Below are 21,281 nucleotides of genomic sequence, written 5' to 3'. Positions count from 1 at the left end.
AAACGTTGCTATTTATGGAATTGCCTCTAAGGATGAAAATCTTCAATAATTATGTTTCATACTCTGTACACTAGAAATAGAATGGTCTGTAAAGATCCGTAGCGCATATCTGCATGAATAGAGCAAAGAAAGCGTTCATTGAGCCTGATCGTCTCATGTATCGTAGCATAGAGGGTGAATCACAAAAACAAATGTAATATAACTATCTTGTGACAAATTATATATTATAAGACAGTTTTGTCCCTTATGTCGCATGCTATAAACCACATACTTACACAACCATGCGCGCACACACACACAGACACACACACATACACGGAGAGAGAAGCACAAACTCATTCACGCAAGCGAGCTCTACAAAAGTAGACAATATTTCACTTTGATGTGAATGGTGATCTCACGGGAAATGTCCCAGTACGGACAGAACTTTGAAACAAATGTTTGTTTTATTGACGAGTCCAAACTCCAGGCATTCCACGGACAGCGACAGAAGCAGACGACCATGTCTGCACAGATAAGACACAGTGTAATTCAATATTGGCAGAACATAAAAAATGGATTTGTACCAGTGTCCAGTATCTGGTGACTAATGCACTACAAAATGACCAATGAGATTCGGCCGCTAGGTCTCGGAACACGAACAAGTTCAGCTCATTCCTTACGTGAACGAAAAATAGTGTTAATAATAAGACACATTTCAAGAATCAAAGTACAAACCAAGAAGTTACAAAGTTAGTCAAATATTTAGGATACAAGCAGTGGCGTATCTAGGGTGGGGAAGAGGGGTCCACTAAAGAGGGGGCCCCAAATGAGTGCCCAACATCTGTTTTTACATTAAATATTACGCCATTATCTCATGTAATGATGTCGAATATCAAAATGCAGGGATCCCTAAAGAGGTCAAGTCCACCGGACCCCCCCCCCCCCCATATCCCTAGCTACGCCACTGGATCCAAGGCACTAAGAAAGAACCACGGTGACACAGTGGTAAAGCGCTTGGCTTCCATCCAGACTGAGAGGTCTCGGGTTCAAAACTTGTTAAGACTAGGACTCAGAATTACGGGATTTTTAGGATGCCCCTGAGTCCAGCTGATTCAAACGGGTATCTGACAATAGTTGGGGCAAGTAAATGCCTATAGATCGTAAGGTCTCAAATGGTTAGTTTTAAGGCAAGAAGGAAACCAAAAAAATAAATACAATAGAGATGGATTGAATCCGTGAAATAGGTATCACACATGTATATATGCTATTGAAATATGTTACAAATTATCAACAAACAACTTGGCATACAAAAATATTACAAACAATAGGGTTATAATAAGCTACATAGATCTAGTATTAAGCTAAAATCTAAACATTTTATAGACTACACATTATTCCAACAGACTATATATTAACTGTTGATTACATTGAGCTGCTCTGGAATCTTTATAATGAAGGTTCTAGTTTTACATGTCCCAGTCCATATTATTTTGTTTTACTACAAAGTATTACGAGCTCGCCTGTAAGTCCGACATTAGTTGCAATAACATAGGCCTACCATACATTCCTATGTTTTATCATCTAACGTTTACAAGGTAATAGACTACGCTCAGACTGATCATTTCCCCATATCGAGCACAAAAAGCGAAGATCGTCTTAGCTTCAACCCGCTTGTTCTCAAATGCCACGTGGTTTTGTTTTGTTTTTGTCCCCCCTCAAACTCCCACCAGTAGATGCCCGTGGATGCAGCTTTAATGACACCGTTGTTAATGCCTTAAGATATAGACGTACGACTCTCGGCCGGCCATCTTTTTTTTAAGTCTCCTGGAGATGGAAAGGTGATTTCACTGTAGAGCCAAATCGATTGAACAACTTAACAGTTCTAAATATAGAGATGCAGTCTCCAACATCTAAGCCCCTCTAGATGCCGCCCCCTTTCCTCCTCCACAAATGCGGAGTTCTCCGACCTATATAAAACAATCAATGATTCTTAAGTTATTTCTACCCGAGGACAAGCGGGAAGAGCTGGCAAAATAAACTCAAACAAAACAATTAGAACCAAACACAAATATAGAATTGATCTAGTGTGACACTAACTATGAAATACAGAGATGTCCTGTAAGTTTTTTTGTAATTTTCTTGAGGTTACAGTTAGGGTGAAAGAAAACAAAATTGTGTTGTTTTTTTTAAAATCCCGCACTAAATAATGATCCAAGAGAATAAGAGTCCATCTTAATATTGATAAGTATTATCATGTTTGTGTAGCCCATTTCTATGATATCATATCACGTTGGGGTCTATGGGGTTCTGTAAGTGGAGGAGTACCTCTGTCAACTGGGCAGTTAGGCTCCCTGGACGACTCATTGACCTTGGTCTCCACTCAGAGCTCAGCTCTCACCTTTAGCTCCAAGCAGTTGTCAGCATGCTACAGCGGCCACACCCCGGAAAACCTCCGTCTCGACTGACGGGCTAAACCAGGTGAAACAATGGTCCAGCATGTGAAGTCTAAGTCATGTTCAATGTATATAGATATAGACATGTGTTTGGGAAGGGGGGGGGAGTGCTGTAAGAGGATTGGGGCCCCATATATCTTCATACACACATAGGAGGACATATAAAATATTCTCTTTGCCTTGAGGGAACTTATCATTAAATTTGTCATATCATAAACAAGGGGGGGGGGGGGGAGTTCATAACTAATTCATCAAAGAAAAAAAATGTTCATAATAAACCACCTCTCAACCAAAGTATTAACATAATTTTCGATCATTGTGTTTTTACTACACAATAGCAAGTCTTCCATACTCCTAAGGCTCAGAACGCTCAGGTCCAAAATCTTTTGAGGTATTGTGGGAGAAAAGGGAGCATCTGGGAAGAGCTGTCTTTACATTTAAAACCAAACAAAACTCAGCTCAATCAAATCACACACTAGAAAATCTGAGTGAATTTAAAAGCAGAGTTTCATGACAAAACAGGAGAGAAAAAAAAATGAAACTCTTCAAGCTGTTAAGAATGAAGTGAAAATGTGTTGATGTGGTACATGATTATGGCACAGTACTGGAAGTAAAGGTAAAGAAAATAAAATGAAAGAAAAAGCATATATGGACTTGTGAGTCAATGGTTTGATACAAAATGAAAGAAGAAGCAAATATGGACTTGTGAGTCAATGGTTTGAAACAAAATGAAAGAAGAAGCATATATGGACTTGTGAGTCAATGGTTTGAAACAAAATGAAAGAAGAAGCATATATGGACTTGTGAGTCAATGGTTTGATACAAAATGAAAGAAGAAGCATAAATGGACTTGTGAGTCAATGGTTTGAAACAAAATGAAAGAAAAAGCATATATGGACTTGTGAGTCAATGGTTTGAAACAAAATGAAAGAAGAAGCATATATGGACTTGTGAGTCTAAGGTTTTAAATCAAAATGAAAGAAGCATATATGGACTTGTGAGTCTAAGGTTTGAAACAAACAAACAAAAAATTACAATACTTAAAGGACTTCTATTAACATGAGATATGAGAATGATGAAGAGGTGAGTGAATGTGAGACATCAGATAATGCTCACCCACAGACTGCTTTGAACTACACTGAACTACAATGCAAATAAATAGTTTCTATTTGCTCATCATCATTGAGCTCTAACAGAGTTTTAAAACATTCAAATACAAAATGTTTTCCCTCTGAACAGTGGAATCTTTCAAACAGGAAGCTGAAACTGATCTACAATCATCAAACTTCCTACCTTTATCAAGTCTAGGAGGTGGGCGGTACTTGAACCCTGTCTGACTCCAGAAGACTGGAATGGAGCCTCGAACTTGTACAAAGGATGCTAGGTGTGGACTAAATTCAATTATCTATAGGATTAAAAAACAAAAATCAAAGTAAAATACAAGAAAAGAAGGCACCATTCTGAATCTGCAACAAAAAAAAAAGTCTTTTTTTTTTAAATCTTTAGAGGTTGACAACTTACACCAGAGTGAATTAAAGGGCATTTATCAAAAAGAAACTTAGCATCATAAGTTTTTTCTGTATTCAGTACCTGTTCTGTCTCCACATAATTGGCGCATGCTCCGTGGTCATTAATACCCCGTTTTCTTGATCTTGTTCCTATAGAAAACAAAACAACTTTTTTTTTTATTTCAACCCTTTGAGTAGACAGTCTCTGTTGAAATGCTATTAGTGTAGGTATAGCTACAATTTTGTGAACAAATAAATTTACCAAGAAATGATGATATTTGTATGTCTGAGCATGTCTTCAGAGATGTTATAATGATTCCACATTTCTGTTTAACTTTTACTCTACATTTTTTTAATAAATGTATTAGTATTTGATTATTTATTACATCTATTATATATTAAGATTTAAAACCAAAAAAAATTCAAAGCTGATGCCAGTTGATCCAAGCTGGTTTTGTATAGAGACGTTATATTTTAGTTTAAGTCAACTAATATTGAGAACAGTTTTTAAAGCAATATATTGTGGTCATGTTTTTGTAAATCACCATAATATCATTGGAGGTACAAATAATGCCAATAGTATCTTACATTTCAATAGGATCTTCTCTTTTCTTAGGAATACTTATGCAAAAACTATCACATAGATCAAGACTTTCTATTTAATTTCATTTGCTGAGATTCACTATCTCTTACAGGTATTCCAATTTTCATATAGATTAGTCACCGGGCAGCTTTTATGAATTACCATTACATTTAAAAGCGATAGGTTGCAAGCTACTGACCTGCCCTATGCCTACTTCGTCTAGAGATTATGCTTATGTTGTACCCAAGGGGATCCAGTCTACGACTAGGAAAGTCAACTGAGCTGGACATATCACTTTTGCGGTCTTCATCAAAGTCCATAATGCAAGTCTCCATCTGAACAAAGCCTTGAATTATTGGGGTCATCCAGTGATCAGCCAGGGGGTCCTGCAATGGTTACCAATACGAGAATTGAATAAAAAGTGGATAAGCACTAGAAAATTGATGCCACACTCACTCTGTTTTACATTTGCACTTGTTTCTGAGATTCTCCTCATTAAAACATTAAATTTGTTAGAAAAAAAAAGCTTTCTATGATTTATTTTTCAAACAAGCTTTTAATTGTTAAATTATCTTCTTCTTTGAAGAAATGTCTGTAATTTACAAGATAAAATAAGCAATTTAAAATGCTAAAAACAGACAGATTTAGGCACTTTTAATACCAATATGAGTACTGGCAGTGGAATGGTACAAGGGAAATAGTCCAATAATATAGTAAAGAGTTACCTATCTTTACACTGTTCAGTCTTCTAAAATGTTAATGAATGAAAATGAATTTTTAAAACATGAAAACATTTTTTTTTTAATATTTAATACAATCAAAATAAAAATAAAATCCTGACAGAAAGCAATAAATAACCACAGAATGACATGTCCTTCAAGAAGACTACCTTTTTCTTTTCTTATTCAAGGGAGATAATTAAATTATCAAGTGGATTAACTTCCAATTACATTAGTTTCCATTAGTTCCAGAAGCATGTGTTTGTTCCAGAAGAATCTCTCATCAGCTCTCTTCCACAAGGGCAAAGTTTTATCATAGTTTGGGCTATTCTGGCGCTGTAAGGAGTTTGTCACATCAAAGTCATCACTGTAATAGAAGTAGCCGGACTCGTTGTACATCTTCAGAAGCTCCTGGAATCAATCATCAATAAAACATATACAGAATAATAAAATATGTTTAATGTAAACATTTAATTTCAAATAGCCTAAAAAGCATATTAAAAAATGTTTTTGTTTTTTTTTATCAATCAAAGATCATCATATCAAAGCAATGTTGCCTATTAAAATGAGTATTTTTATTTCAGAGAACATTGAGTCATATGGTAGTGTACAAAAACAAGTTTCTATACTCCATGGTAGCTTGTCATGACCATCAGCATCTCAAGCCTGACTAACCATTTCTATTATCTAATTATCTCTACTGTATGCTAAAACTAAAACCATTTTTAATTTCCATTTGATTGATGGTCATCAAGTTTATGAAAAAAGTTATTCAGTTATTATCTAAAGCAAATGTGAGACCAAAAGAAAATCTGCAGCCGAGGACAAACGCAGTCGGCGAAAAGAAAATCTAAATCGATCACCTGCGGACAATGGTTATGCTTACCCTGGATGTGGCTTAATATGTAGGTCACAGCTGGGACTGCGCAGCCACGGGAAATACTGCATTCCTCACTGATCTTCGGACTCGAAGACTAGCCTTATAATTATTATTATTACTAAGCAGAATCCGAGAGAGGGGTTGTGCCTCTCCCAAAAATATTAAGAAAAGAAATGGCTTATTCATAAATAGTTTATTGAGATTTTCACATTAAAAGATTTAGCATCTGACTTATCTAACTATTGGATTTCTTGAGTGTCTCAGCCAATTTTAATAATGACAGAAGGGGTAACTACTATTTAAATTTGTCCCTAAACCAGAAAGTTTCAGGCTGGAGGGGTTCATTAGCCAGTTTGGCCACCCACCTAGGAGAAAAAAACAACAACTCTGAATCCAAAACTTAACTGCTTTCATTAAAATCAAACTTTAAAAGTCTAAGGGAGTCAACTCTAAGAGATACTTCTGAAGATGTACAATCAATTGAATTTAATGGGGTTGATAATTTCAGTTTGTCAGCAGAAGTCATGTAATGACAGTGAATCATAATTTGTGATCTCTTCTCTGGTGTATTTTTGTAAAAGTGGCTAGCTGAGCTGTTTTCATCTAATTTAAACAATGCTCATTGATAAGAAAGTAATTAATTAATTTAGGAGAAATATTCCCCAATAATGCATTTAGCTGTTAGGTGGACTATCCCAGTATTTTAAAACACACAATTTAAGTCTAAAGTTTTAAGAACATTCCATTTTTTTATAAGCTGTTATAGTTCAATACTGACTAATTATATTAGTTTTTTTTAAATTTAAATTAAGTATCTAAGCCTTTATTGTAGTCAAATGGAATTTCCATTTCTCTGGACAAATAAATTATCGTAAGTCCTCATGATTAAACTTTAATGCTAGACTGACTCTTTGTTAATGGTATGAACAAATATAATTACATTTTTACTGCAAGAAATAACACACTTACCTCAAGAATTCTTTTCTCAAATTTTTCCTTATCTTTTATTTCTTTCTGATTAAAGAATAGAAAAAGACATGTGTTTAAAATGCTAAAAATTAAATGTAGTTTTAACAAATATTTTTTTAATATACTATTCCTACTTTACATTTTTTTTTTTAAATTGCCTCTTTATTACACTGACAAGTAAAGTGTAAGTAGAAACAAAGAATACTTTTTAAAAACAAAGCAAGGAACCGCTAAGTACTGCCATTTATCTGAAAAGTATGGGGTTTAGATCCCTTTCTGTTATATAAAAAAAAATTTATAATCGACTATAAATAATCATGCAAAATTTCAACTTGAGTGGAGAATGGGAAGTGGGAGAAAAAGAGTGTCAGAACATAATAAGGGGACTAAATCCATATACATTCACATCTCATTAAGAAGCATTTATTTACCTTTTTTCAAAATCAAACAAAATAATTAATCATCAGCAATTAATTAACTAATTGTTCATTTTTTATTGATTCATGCCTTGTGAAATTAAATTAATAATTGTGCTAGGTTTTAACTGGATCCAAGAATGGGAAACAGGAGAAAAAATATTTTACCAGACAAACAGACAGGGTGAGTTGATATTAGCTTTGTAAACAAATTCTAACATTATTGCCATACTAAAAATAAGTCATCTACTTAATAAAGTACATAGCAAAAAAAAAAAAAAAGGAATTTAGAAATGTATACAAATTGTAACCTTTTTAGATTTCACATTCTCTGCTGCTGTTTTTAATGTATTCCAAGTGCCTCGCAGAGAAATCTGTGCTTCACTTGACTGACCTGTTTTCTCAGATTTTTTATTTCCAAAGTGAGGTTTCTGGCTGAACTAAATGGTTACAAGGAAAAGAATTTTAATAAAATAAACCCTACAAATAAATGTTTAAAAAAAAACAAAAAAAAAACATTAAGCTTAATATAATTTTTCAGGTTTAAAAGGAAATGAGGGATGTAGACAAATGGTTACAAGGAAAAGAATTTTAATAAAATAAACCCTACAAATAAATGTTTAAAAAAAAAAAAAAAAAAAAAAAAAAAACATTAAGCTTAATATAATTTTTCAGGTTTAAAAGGAAATGAGGGATGTAGACAAAGTAAGAAATTTGTGAGAAAGGAATATGTAGCAAACGTTATGAATTAATCTTTATCCACTAGATCAGAGTTTCTCAAACTGTGTTCCACGAGGCATAGATAAGTGTTCCATGAACTACTGGAATAATTAACTAGTAGGCCACCACATTTAACTCCAAATGTGTGAAGTGTTCTGTTAAGGAAAAATTTTGGGAAACACTGCACTAGAGAAGCAAGCAGTTACCTCGAGATCCAAGTCTGCAGTGTTGTCTGTTACTGTCAGAGGTAGGACAACTATTTTTTTAACTTTATAAATATTAGCATTGCCAGCTATTTTGCATACATCACTTCGTTGTTTGATGAGAAGAAGGCGCCATTCTGAATCTGCAACAACAACAAAAAAAAAAAAAACTTTTTAACTATAGTGGTAATGTTTTTAAGGTGTTTACTTTCATTTCAGTCATGCCATCCTCAACTGTATTAGTACAGCCAGTCTGTCATAAATGGTCCCCCTTATAAGTCAAACAGTTTACACACACCCGTATGTCTGTTATCAATACTGTTACATTAGCAAAGAGAGTTAATTTTAATTAGCATTACAGTTAGACTTCAATTTTCATCGCAAAACTATTTAAATAATGAAATGTATATATATTTACTGAATGCTTAATGAAAGAATAGAGTCACAGTGGCTGAGGGGTAAAGCGATTGGCTTCCAAACTGGGGGTCCCGGGTTCAATTCCTTGTGAAGACTGGGTTTTAAGTTTCAGGATCTTAAAGCATCTCTGAGTCCACCCAGCTCTAATGGGTACCTGACATTAGTTGGGGAAAAGTAAAGGCGGTTGGATTTTGTGCTGGTCATATGATCATCGTTAACTGTGGGCCACAGAAACAGATGTCCTTTACATCACCTGCCCTATAGATCACATAGTCTGAAAGAGGAACTTTACTTACTTACTAACTAATAAAATAATTTTTCTGAGAAAGAGATAAATCTGTGAGGACTGATTTAATGTTGATGAGAAAGAAATCTATTCACTATGTAAACAACATACCAGGGTGTAGCTTTACTTTTCCTACTAGTCCATAGACTTGACCAACATATACTGGATTCCAGGCATTGTAGAGCTCATCACCTAGATTGTGTATAATAGAAAGATTGAAATTCAAAGTTGTTTTTACAGTAGTAAGTTAAATAACAAATTAATCAAAAAAAAAATTATAACACAAAATAGTTGCCTTAAAATAAAATAAAAATATCAATGTTTTGGTCATTTGATAATCCTGTTATAAATAGTTCAATTACCAAAGTATGTAAGTGATAGTCATTTGGGAATCAGTTAATAAGGTTCACTTTTTAATTATTCTTTTCTGAGATCTATAGATATATATACATGTATATTTTTTTTATTATTTATGCTCGCCCAACAGTCATCCTCCTGTAGCCTTGTCACTTTCAACCTTGCAATATTTTTAAGAATCAGACACCAGACTAGCTACAATGATTTTATAGCTGCCTTTACATATTTAAAAAAATTTTTATTAAATAGGGTATAACACTTTAAGCAGAGAGCCACTGGTGTTGATTGAGTGGAAAAGATATGTCAAATTAAGATTGATGGTACTTGGTAAAAGGGTTGATGACCAAAGCTTTAAAGGGAAGATGTATAGATTGCAAAGTAATTAGGAATTTTTACTAGATTTTATTTCCTTAATTTAATACAGAAGACTAATTTTGCCAATCATATAAGGAAAATGATACGAGAAATGCTTTTTTGTGTATTGTAGACAAAATTAATTACTAGGTATATTTGCAGCAAAATATTCCTAGATACCAATAAAGAAAACAACATGCATATTATATGTTTTAAATAATTTTTTTTTACAAATAAAACAAGAAGCTCCAAAGTGAGCTTTCTATTTTTCTAGCCACTTTTTTTTTTTTTTTTTTTTACTGTTAAGCTAGAGACCTTTTCTGCAAAGGGACACAAACGTTTGCCTTAGAAGTTTAGAAAATTTTTAGAGTCCCCAGAGTCCACCCAACTCTTTTCTTTTTAATGCCATCTGCCCTATAGATCGCAAAGTCTGAAAAGTGAACTATACTTTAAAATCACCACCCTGGAACCAAACAACATTAACTTAGGACTTGGTAATTGGCAACCTAGCACATTTCATTGGTTTTCATTAAATACTGGTACAGGTAGAAGTGTGACTAAACACTCAACTGCTGATCTGAGAGGCTAGGATTAAAATCTGTGATGAGATATCTGGATTTGTTTTACATTTAATTGCAATTGCATGCTTGCCACATCAAAATTCATGACATGATCCAGATAAAATTTACACACCTATAAGGTCTTTGATGGATAAAGAAATGGTAGTTGGGGACTGCCCAGACAAAATAACACCCATAAAACCATTTGCTACAGAAACTGGGGACATAATTAATTGCTCTTTAGTAGCTTTTAGCAAAGAAATTAATTTTTCTTTGTTTTTAAACCATTACTATCAAAATAAAGTTGAATCTTCCAAATTACAGCCTCTCTATAAAGCATGCTAGGGTAAAAAAAAAATAATCTTTAGTGAAAGATTCCCAGGTAATGCCCTAACAAGGGTTACAATCAGCAAATCAAAAATTTAAAAAAATTTAAAGGTCAGTTAGGTCAGATGTTCTACTCTTCTAGTTGTTTTTTTTTTAAATTAGAGTCAAGTATTATACAAATCAAATACAAAGACAATGGCCTTAGCAGAATAATCCCTTTTTTTTCAGGAAAAGTGCTGGTTTATGATCAAAATAGATAAACTAGATTATATTGCTATAGATTTGTAATTATAATGTTTTTAAAATTAGATATAGGTGGTTTGTCTAACAATGTAAATAATGTTAATGTTTGAAGCAGTAGTAGATATAAGCACTCGACTAGCTATAAATGCTTTTAGGACATCAGTCACACTTACTTAGCAACTGACTCATACTACTATTGGCCATGGTAAATGGCTCAAGCATTGTGCCAGGCAGAAATGTTAATGACGGAAAGGTTAATGGGAAACTCTGATGGTTTTTCAAATTTGAGTTATTGACATATTTAAATTCTGAGTAAAAAGTTTTAATAATAGAGTAAACATTTTACCATTTTGTATTTAAATGCTTAGATACATTTATATTTAATAAATTAGTCAGTAAATTCTTGACATATAAAAAAAAAGGGGGTTCTTGGAGATTTTGTTTTTAGCTCAGTCAGACATCACTTCCCTCAACAATACTGACAGAGAAACTACATTTAACCAATCGTATTGCTTCATTCTTACAGTAGCTGTTAGGCTTAGTGATGGCCTAGTCCAGAGCTATGGTACAGTTATATATATAGAGAGAGATCTAAAAGCATTAGGATAACCAACTCGAGAAAAAAAGTAACATTTTCATCTAAGCCCCTCCCTGTCCTAAAACGTAAATAGATCATGTGTCTGACTGATTCTAACAAACTGGTCAGTGTAAGGCTAATCTAGACCATGTGTAGTCGGTCATGACAAGACAACCAAGCAATAGTATTTGTGTGTGTTGAGTGGTCAGGCGAGAAAATGCACACTGCCGTGGTTAGTCATCAATATAAATCTACTTTCAACACGCTTTTTGTTATTTGATTACAAGATCTACATCTAATTGCATAGACGAGGATATATTTCTTTTACAAGAATGTAAACTTTACTGTATGGTCTCCCGTTATACAATAAGTCAATAGATTAAATTTTTAGGTTAGTGTGACATCACATAGAAACCCGGTGAAAATCTGATCGTTTTGAATGCGCAGGAAAATTACACAAGAAAAACATCAATTACTAAGTTACTACTGCAAATTTAAAAAAGAGAATAATACATTTATTATCTGTAAATCAAAACACATATTATATAAAAAATTGTCAAAAGCATCAGAGTTTCCCTTTAACTAGAGTAAGCTTCCCCTACACCAGAGGGTTTATTAGTCTGGATTAGCCAGTATGGCCATCCACGAGTTGGATAAGAAAATACTCTGAAAAAAAAAAACCACTGCTTTGGTCTTGCCACTCTTCATTAAACTCAAACATATCGAAAAGTTTTCATGATTAATATTAATATTTAGGAAAAGTTTTCATGATTAATATTTAGATCTATCTAGGTAGGGATAAGGATGACAAGGACTTAGGAGGCCAACAATCAACACTTACAGAGATTAAAAATTCAATTTACATAGATCTGGATTTAGTAACATTAGCGTCATTAGCATTAAATGATTAATAATGATTTTATAATGATTGACAACAACTGAACAATACTGACAACAGTTTTCAAAGATTGAATGCATGACGCGTAGGGCGTAATCATCTTCTTTTTTGAAGTAACGTCTGTATTATATAAGATAAGATATGATAAGAACAGATTTATCATTTACTATAGTATAACTTATTATAACATTTATTTATAACTATAATACTAATAAAATAATAATATTAACTTATTAACAGTTTACTGAATTTAGAATTACTCTTCTTCTTGTTCTTCTCATGATTTACTAGTTATTTTAATGGTTACCTTTTTTAGGCTCTAGCTTTCCGTTGGATCTATTACACCAGAGACTAAAATTATTATCCCAAAGAATGTAATGTAAATCTGTGTGATAAAGTTCCATTCTCTATGGAAAAACATCTGTAGAGTGTGGTGCTAAGTTAATGTCAACAAACCCTCATCACCAAAATAAGGAAGAGTAACAATATTTGTCTATGTTGATATGTGCGAGTTTAAGCAGTAAAAAATGACATAATAATCTAAACCTTTAATATAAAATTATAGTTCTACATTTATTTAGATTTTTATTAACACTAATACACATTTTCTTTGTTTATCTTATATTTTTAATATCATAAAATAATTTAAACACTCTAAGTTATGACAATATTTGAATATATATTAATGTAATAAATTTCTTATTTATTTAATAGGTACTCCCAATCTGAACACTAAATTCAAGATGGCCGAACTCATGGAGGAATACAAGAAAATGAAAGTAAGATACTGTATAAACTAAATTACTAATAAAATAAAGTTTACATGTTTTCTAGACATAGAATTTGGTCTAGAATCTAAATATAAACTGGACTAGCTAATAACTTTTTTAATGGATCAGCTGGTTGATTGATTTTTTTCATATTATAATTATCTTTGTCTACACAAGACACAACTACTAGATTTAACTAGATCTAGTCTCTAGTAACCTCTAGTAGTACTAACTTGGGTAACTAACTAGTAGTAGTAGATCTAGTAACTACTACTAGAGTCACGTAGAGTGACTAGAGCTAAGTTTAGTTTAGACACTAAACTCTCTCTAAGTCCAAGTTGAAGTTACTCTAAGTCCAAGGAAGATACTGTATAAACTAAATTACTAATAAAATAAAATAAAGTTTACATGTTCATGTTATCTAGACATTGACATAGAATTTGGTCTAGAATCTAAATATAAACTGGACTAGCAATTAACTTTTTTAATGGATCAGCTGGTTGATGGATTTTTTCATTCCTTCTAATCTTTATTTTTTCTAGACCTCAATCTTTCATCTTTCACTTTGTCTTACTCTTAGTCTTAGTAGACACTCTACTAAGAGTTAAGACTCTTACTAAGACTAAGTCTTAGTGACTCTCTCTTGCTCTAAGTCTAAGTTACTCTAGCTCTAATTCCAAGTGACTCAAGTCTTAGTTTAGTTTTACTCTCTCCTCTCTTTACTTTAGTTTAACTTTATTTTATAGTTTCCAAAAAAAATATTTTTTTTTAATAGAAATTATCAACATAACATTCCCCCCCCCCCTTTTTTTTTTTGTATAAATTTTAAGTCAACTGAGTGTGCAGGCCTCAGAGAAGATGGTTAACAATTATTCAATTATTGATCAACCAGGTGCTAAAAGTAAAAGAAAAAAAAGACTCTTTGAAGCATCATACACTGAGACTGAGCCTTTGCAGCTGCTCTTTATAAAAAAAAAGTTTGATTGATCAAATCCAATCTACTCCAATCTGATTTGATGAGATCTAATTCATCTATATCCTTATCCAAGCCACACATGTCACATATATCCATCAAACTGGTCACACACACTGTCATACAGAGTGCACAGCGATCCATCCAGGCAACATACACACTCACCTATCTATCCAACCAGGTCATAATGATAATGTATTGTCTTGTCAATAGTCTCTAGTCTTTATTAGATAAAGGCTGGCTTAGCCAATTAGTATCTAATCTAGCCAAGCCCAACCTAAGCAAATCTGGCACAGTCTAGTGAATGTAATGTAACCTATCTATTCTATATTATATCTATATATAATATAAACTAAAGAGATGCAATTACTTTTAACATTTTGGGGGGGGGGGGGATGTTAGGGTTACAATTTTGCAATCTTAACTATAACCACACACACCCATTCATTTTACATATTATAATAATTATTATTATTAAATTGTAACTCGGTACAGTGTGTGATGAAAGGGATGGCATGTCATTTCTTATCCGCTCAACGTTGCTAATGAAGAATCTATTCAAAGAATCCGGGAATTAAAATACTAGAATAGATGATGGCAAACATTCGTTATTTGCTCCACCTAAGATTTCAGCGGGGATTCATAAAAAGCTCCTTGGAAGAATCTGTAAAAGCCCAAATCATAGATTCCTATGTTTTGTAACTTTTAGATCAATAAATTTTTCTTTTCCATTTACAGTCTTAATTTCTATACCCTTGACAGTTTAAGAGAATATCTTATTACATCATTACATATTGATACATCGTAAATAGAATTTTCTTGACATGTATGGTTAAATTTTATTAAGTGCAGGCAACCTTTGGTAATCTAATGACAGTCCTTTAACTGTTGGACTATCAAGAGTCAACTATATTATTCATTAAAAAGTAAAGTACCCCTTTCAGATTTTGTGATCCATAGAGGCAGGTTATGTAAAGATTATATCTGTATCTATGACTGACAGTTAACCGAGGGTATCTTGTGGCCAGCACAATGACCAATTGCCTTTATTTTCCCCAACTAAATTCAGGTACCCCATAAGAGTTGGGTGTAATCAAACTAAAACCTAAAACTTGTGAAATTAAAAATACCTAACTCTTCACTGAGATTCTAACCTGGACCCTACCATTTAGCCACCACACCGAGTATAATTCATCCTGTCCATGAAATAGATCTTTGTGAATCTTTTGTTATGAGTTTGAAAAAATTTCATACTGTAAACCTTTTAATCTACCTCTGTGAATTTGTTTAATTATTAATTAATCCTATTATTTGTATGTGAGGTCAATGTGCTAATATTATTTACCAGGTGCCTGAATTAAAGCAATTATTGAAGGAAAAGGGTCTTCCAGTCTCTGGAACAAAGTCAGATTTACTCAAACGTCTTGCAGAAGCATTGGGTACAGGTACTAATTCAGTCATTTATTTAATCAATCATGTACTTTTCAGTGAACCTTAGTTATAAATTAATAAAGCTTGAATCATTAATAAGAAAATATAGATCTCATTCAAAGATTTTTTTTTTTCATTAGCTGAAGCTCAAGATAGCACAATTGATGACAGTATTAACAACATAGATGACATTGTATGTATTTGTTGTAGATAAGTGTATATTTTACAATAGTTTAAAAGGTGTTACAACTATTGCTGTAATGTCAGTTTTAAAAGATTTACAAATGTAGATAAATATTATATTATTATAAGATTATGATGCAAATGATCAGTCATTGAAAGGTATCACCTTGAACATAAATTAGAAAGTCTGCTGCACTCATTATATATATTATAATTCAAGTGTTTTAGTTCCTATTAATAGGATTGTTATGAAGTTTTTAATAATAATTGTTTAAAAATATTAAATAGTTGACATATTTCTTTTATTTTGTAAAAACTTTCTTGCAATGCTCAGCTCAATGACGACCCTGTAGACCCTGTCAAAAATGAAGAGACAAAACCAGAACCTGCTGTACCAGCAAAGGCTGCAGTTACTGTTAAAGCAACTAAACCAGACCAGAAAGCAGAAACTGTTCCCTCAAATGGAGAGTCAGAGAAGTGAATATTTTTTGTTTTTAAAGTTATATATTTATTTAAAGCTGCTCTAAGTACAATTAAATAACGAGAATTTACCAGTTTCAACTATAAGGATTGACAAATTTAATTGTAATGTGTAAATCAATGTAAAAACGTACAATGGTGGTGTTTTTTTTTGTTACCAACTACAGCAAAGATGTAGCTGGAGCCGAGGAAACTAAACAGCCAGCCAAACCAACAGAAATTTCTAAACTCTCTACCGAAGAGGTGAATTTCTTGTATACAATATATACATTATTATTTATTTATATTGTTTTCAATTGGTATTTTCTTTATTACAATTTATATTTTCATTTTAAGAACAAAGCTTTAGATATTTTACATACATTTTTCTTTTAATATAATATCCATTTAGAATATTAATTCTCAATTATACTTAGTTAATCCTAAACTTCTATCAATTTAATGTCATCACCTAGAGATTGAAGTTACGAGCCAGCAAGTTTGGTGTGGTGTCAACTGACGCCAAGAAAGAGATGAGGGCATTGAGGTCAGTGTCGTTAGTCAACAACATAATGCTTTTAAATTCTTATTTTACTGATTTAATGTGACTGTTGAAGTTTGCTTAATTTAATTTTTTTTATCAACCAATCAATCTGTTTGTTCATAGGTTTGGTTCAACAGAAACTAATTCAACAGTAACAAGCAAGACCGAGACCAAAGTAACAGTAAGTTATTCTAATTAACTCATTTCAGATTTGATATTTCTAAACCCAGTATTTGTTTGTACAAGTATTTCATTAAACAACTGAAATGTTTCCCTTCCGGTAAAGACATTTAACAAAAGTACCAAATTATTATTGAAGGTTTGTAATATTAATTTTTATAGCAACAGCAACTGCAAGAAGTTGTGGATTGGAACATACTGTCTACCATGCTTCAAGCTTTTCTCTTATATTACTCATTGTCCAAGAGCTCAATGCTGTCTTTGTTTTGTTTTTAACTTTATGTCTGTTATTAGTCTTTTACTATTGAAACCAAGTGTATGCCTATCCTTTATGTTTCTGATATATTTACCAATGATCAATGAATATGTATTCAGGATAGCCACCAAAATGTTATAGATTATTATATTAATACTATGAGTAGTCTGTATGTTGGCGACCTTTACATACCAATGTTCTACTCTCACTTAGAATAACATTTCTTGAAACTGACTGACTGAAAAAATAAGGTAACAAAATATCATTTTTCATATTATGAAACAATTCATAAAATGAACTTGAGTAGTTCTTACTTTTTTTTTTTTGTCTCTTAGGGAGATGAACTAGATAAATTAAAGAAAAGAGCAGATAGATTTGGTACTGTGGTGGCTACATCTCTTTCAAAGGTATTTGTCATTGCTGTTGTCAGTTGTTGTTTTCATTAATGCATTCTTATACTAAAGTTTTTTGTTTGTTTTGTTTTTGTTTTTTTTTAAAGTTACAATGAGCAACTTTTCTAACAGTATTGATGAAAAATATACAGGCGTGTGTTAACAGATTGACATTAGTGACCTGCAGTGGGACTATTACTGACATACTGACTGTCTGGACTAATAGACTTGATAAACAATATTTGTGAGAGTGTCTGGTTATAGGCATTTTAATGTTATTTGTTTTAAACATGTAGATCTTGGCTCAATATAAAGGCATGTAGTTTGAATAACAAAGTTAGTTGCTGTAAATTGATGAGTTGAATTTTTCTATTGAGTTGCTGTGTGGCTCTGGGTACAAAAACATTTCTGTGATAACTATTTGAATTAATAGACACTGTAGAGAAGGAATTCTTTCTTAGGATTGTTCACATTGATCTAAATTTATATATTTTAATAACTCTGGTCAATTCACTGTATGGAAAAAACTCATTGTTAAGCTAACTACAGCAACTAACTTTACAGCCCTTTATATTGATCCCAGTTCTATGTGTTCATGGCACAGAACTTCATTTAATGCTTGCATGCTTTTAAATATCTCAGTAGAGAATCCCAACAGTATCTCCAATAGGGCAGCCTGAACTGGGACAAGAAACTGAACAGAAACATAGAACTTTGGACCTCATATGTTTCTATTTTGCATCCTGAGAATTATGTGGCAACATCAAATTTTCCAACAATAAGGTTTTGCAAATAGTAGGATGCTAGGATAACCATATTGTTCCCAGAAATATTCCTTACCCAGCTTGATCATGTTAGTTGTTACTGGGTTGAATTCCACACAAAAACTTGTATTGTGACTGACATAAGAAGCATTTGCAGATAAAGACGAGAATTTTTTTTTATTTTATGAATCAATTTTTAAATTGTATTTTTGTTTCTCTGTCCTTAGTCTGAAGAAGAAGAAAAGAAAAAGAAGCGAGGAGAAAGGTTTGGCACTACCAACACAATGGCAGCAACAAAAAGACCAATAACTGTCACTTCCTCAGATCCAGAATCAGAGGTGAGTGGTACCCACATTAAAAGAAAGTTGTTGTTTTTTTCTATAAGCACTTGCCTCTTGTTGCTTGAGAATTGTACGGCGATTGTATTGCTTATAATAATATGACTTCAGGATTATCATAAGAGTATTGTATCAAATCTGCAGCCTACATTCAACACAGCATACCTGAAACCTAAAACTTTTGAATTGATTGGTGTGCTAATTTAATATGCTTTAGTATTTTCATTTCAATCCTAACCCTTCTAATTGACAGAGTGTTTAAGATAATGCAGATCAAGTGAAAAGAAATTCAAATGTTTACAAAAATCATTTACAGTCTTCAAATAGAAAAGAAGTACGAATGGGTACACATTTCAATGAGGTCAAAGGGAGTGGATTTGTAGTCAGTCGCCATCTAAATCTGCCTCACCCTTCCTGTTGATATCTGTACTACATCCTTGTCCTCAGTCAAGGATGCTCATTACAGATAGCTTGTGGACTATTGGTTAGATAGGCATATGCACATGAATTGAGGAAAAGAATCTGTGGCTAACACTACCATCTAAAAACTTTTTTTTTTATCATCAACCAACAAAAATTGATTTTGCTTCAGTTCAAGCAGAGCTTAGATCTAAAAGAATATTATTTGGGTATCATCATACAGACCTGCCTACCGTTACGCAAAATCTCCCAAAAATGACCGCTAGTATGCAAATACGAATTTAACCCGCCGCGTTACGCGTTTCGTATCCTTTTTTTTTCCCTCTCTAGGCTAGCTTACAAGCGGTCACGGAGGTCGCGCTAAGCCAAACTGGTGGGTGGGACAGAAAAGGTGGGGTGAACACATAGTGCCCAGATCTATACTTTGATTGGTTCATGATAGCAATTAGATTTACATGTAGATCTAGTCTAGAAATGAAGAACGCGAGGGTGAGGGAGTGGCGGGTTGGTACCGTTCAATTAGCTGCTACACCATGACTTTTTTGTAAGTTTATTAGATTAGTAGAAATTAATTATTTTGGAATTTTTAAAAAGTTGAATGCAAAAAAGAATCCCTGATTCCTGTATTCATTTTGAATAAAAAAAATATATCAAAGCGCTATCGATTCAAAACACGTTGTAGATCTAGATATCTAATCATCTAGATTACTTATTATAGGGCCTTTAGGAATAGATCTAGAGTCTGCACTACAACCCAATAGTCTAGCTAGACATAACGTTACAATTCTCAACATTCTAGATCTAGTATGATTTAGATCTATAACATCTAGATCTAAATTCTTAGATCAAGGTTGAAGGTAGTCCTAGGAAAGTTTTGAGTAGGCCTACGTTTGTTGCGTATCCACGGAATCGGTAACACTCTATAGAGTCCAGATCTAGATATCATCTCATATAGATCTAGATTTAGATCTAATCATGACATCTAATCTATTCTAAAGCTTCTAAATCTAGACAATCTAGATCTAGTTAGAAGTTGTAGATTTAGATCTAAATAATTAAATAGTAAATCTAATCTAGGAGTCAAACCACTAGAGATCTAGGAGATCTAATTTATATAATTTAGGCTAAGATTATGATCTTTATATATAGTCCTACATTGACATATATAGCAGCTAGCTTTGTTCTACTTGTCTTTTCTGGCAATTCTGGTATCCAGAGTATAGACAATATAAACCAGATCTCTATTACTATAATATTAGAAATAAATATAAATTAATGTATTAGTTGGGTAGATTTAGATTTTAGATATCTCTAGAGCTCTGCAACTACTAGATTTACTAGATTAATAGATTATTTATGTAGATCTATATTCTAAAATTACTAGTGGCAGTTGTGTTACAGATTTGATGGCCTGTATTACTTAAAAAGGAAATTGTCTTCTTTAATATGTATCTAGATCTAAATATAATGTTATTTTGCTTTTAAATATGATTTAGTTACACATTTGGACTTTTTTTAGGTAGGCAGGTCTGATCATATAATTATATGATTTATACATTTAACATTCAATTAAAAACTAAACTCTATTGCGGTAAGGAAATAGTATTTTTAAGTAATGCATTTCTAGTTTATAAACTTGTTTGTTTTATTTTTTATTTTGCAGGCCAAAAAGAAAAAAAGAGCTGAAAGATTTGGACTTACTACATAATACTCTAGTTCTTAGTTTCATTGCATGAGTTTTTTTTTACTTTGACCATCTGACCAATATGATGATTTTAATGACACACATTGGTGTACCTAAACCATTCATTTTGTTTTAGCATTTTCATTTCTTTAGTAGTCACGTCTAAGAGATACCATTTGCATTTTTTTCTGTTATCATAACTGAAACACTGATTTTTAATGACCTTGCCTTTGATATATTGATAGAATCTGATGTATAAATAAATGCATAAGTAAATAAACTCATTAGTTGAAACTTGTATGTTTATATGTTAAGTCTAACTTTTATGGCTGCCTAGTTTAAGCTCTTATTTTTGGATGTGATACCTTATCTTATTAAGACTAAAGTGCATAAATGTAGCTAAATTTGACAATTATACAAGTGAAAATTATTTCT

The 21,281-nt window shown here is 32.5% G+C and overlaps 2 protein-coding genes across 3 annotated transcripts in view; one reads left to right on the top strand and one right to left on the bottom strand.

Moving 5' to 3' along the window:
- Positions 1–12,944, bottom strand: part of LOC106072714 (phosphatidylinositide phosphatase SAC2-like) — a 159,723-nt gene extending 146,779 nt beyond the window's left edge. The window contains exons 1-9 of the mRNA XM_056021373.1: positions 12,760–12,944; positions 9,248–9,328; positions 8,437–8,576; positions 7,822–7,950; positions 7,095–7,139; positions 5,477–5,656; positions 4,726–4,912; positions 4,026–4,093; positions 3,729–3,840 (exon numbers count right to left, since the gene is read on the bottom strand). Coding sequence (XP_055877348.1) covers positions 3,729–3,840; positions 4,026–4,093; positions 4,726–4,912; positions 5,477–5,656; positions 7,095–7,139; positions 7,822–7,950; positions 8,437–8,576; positions 9,248–9,328; positions 12,760–12,856 — 1,039 coding nt within the window. The 5' untranslated portion in view covers positions 12,857–12,944. The remainder of the gene's footprint in view (positions 1–3,728; positions 3,841–4,025; positions 4,094–4,725; positions 4,913–5,476; positions 5,657–7,094; positions 7,140–7,821; positions 7,951–8,436; positions 8,577–9,247; positions 9,329–12,759) is intronic.
- Positions 12,945–13,106: 162 nt separating this feature from the next.
- LOC106072888 (SAP domain-containing ribonucleoprotein-like) lies at positions 13,107–21,144 on the top strand. 2 transcript variants are annotated; one of them, XM_013233350.2, is made up of 10 exons: positions 13,107–13,231; positions 15,544–15,634; positions 15,767–15,819; positions 16,144–16,286; positions 16,457–16,532; positions 16,745–16,815; positions 16,936–16,993; positions 17,584–17,655; positions 18,632–18,742; positions 20,826–21,144. In XM_013233350.2, the coding sequence occupies exons 1-10, from the start codon at positions 13,196–13,198 to the stop codon at positions 20,868–20,870; spliced, it is 756 nt and encodes a 251-aa protein (XP_013088804.2). In that variant the 5' UTR covers positions 13,107–13,195; the 3' UTR covers positions 20,871–21,144. The 2 variants fall into 2 exon arrangements, with proteins under 2 accessions (XP_013088804.2, XP_013088795.2); XM_013233341.2 differs by having other exon boundaries at positions 13,148–13,231; positions 15,544–15,640.
- The last annotated feature ends 137 nt before the right edge of the window (positions 21,145–21,281 follow it).

The sequence above is a fragment of the Biomphalaria glabrata genome, chromosome 1 (genome assembly GCF_947242115.1).
Source record: "Biomphalaria glabrata chromosome 1, xgBioGlab47.1, whole genome shotgun sequence".
Taxonomy (NCBI): domain Eukaryota; kingdom Metazoa; phylum Mollusca; class Gastropoda; family Planorbidae; genus Biomphalaria; species Biomphalaria glabrata.
Note: the sequence above shows the minus strand (reverse complement) of the source record. Positions and strands in the feature narration are given on the sequence as shown.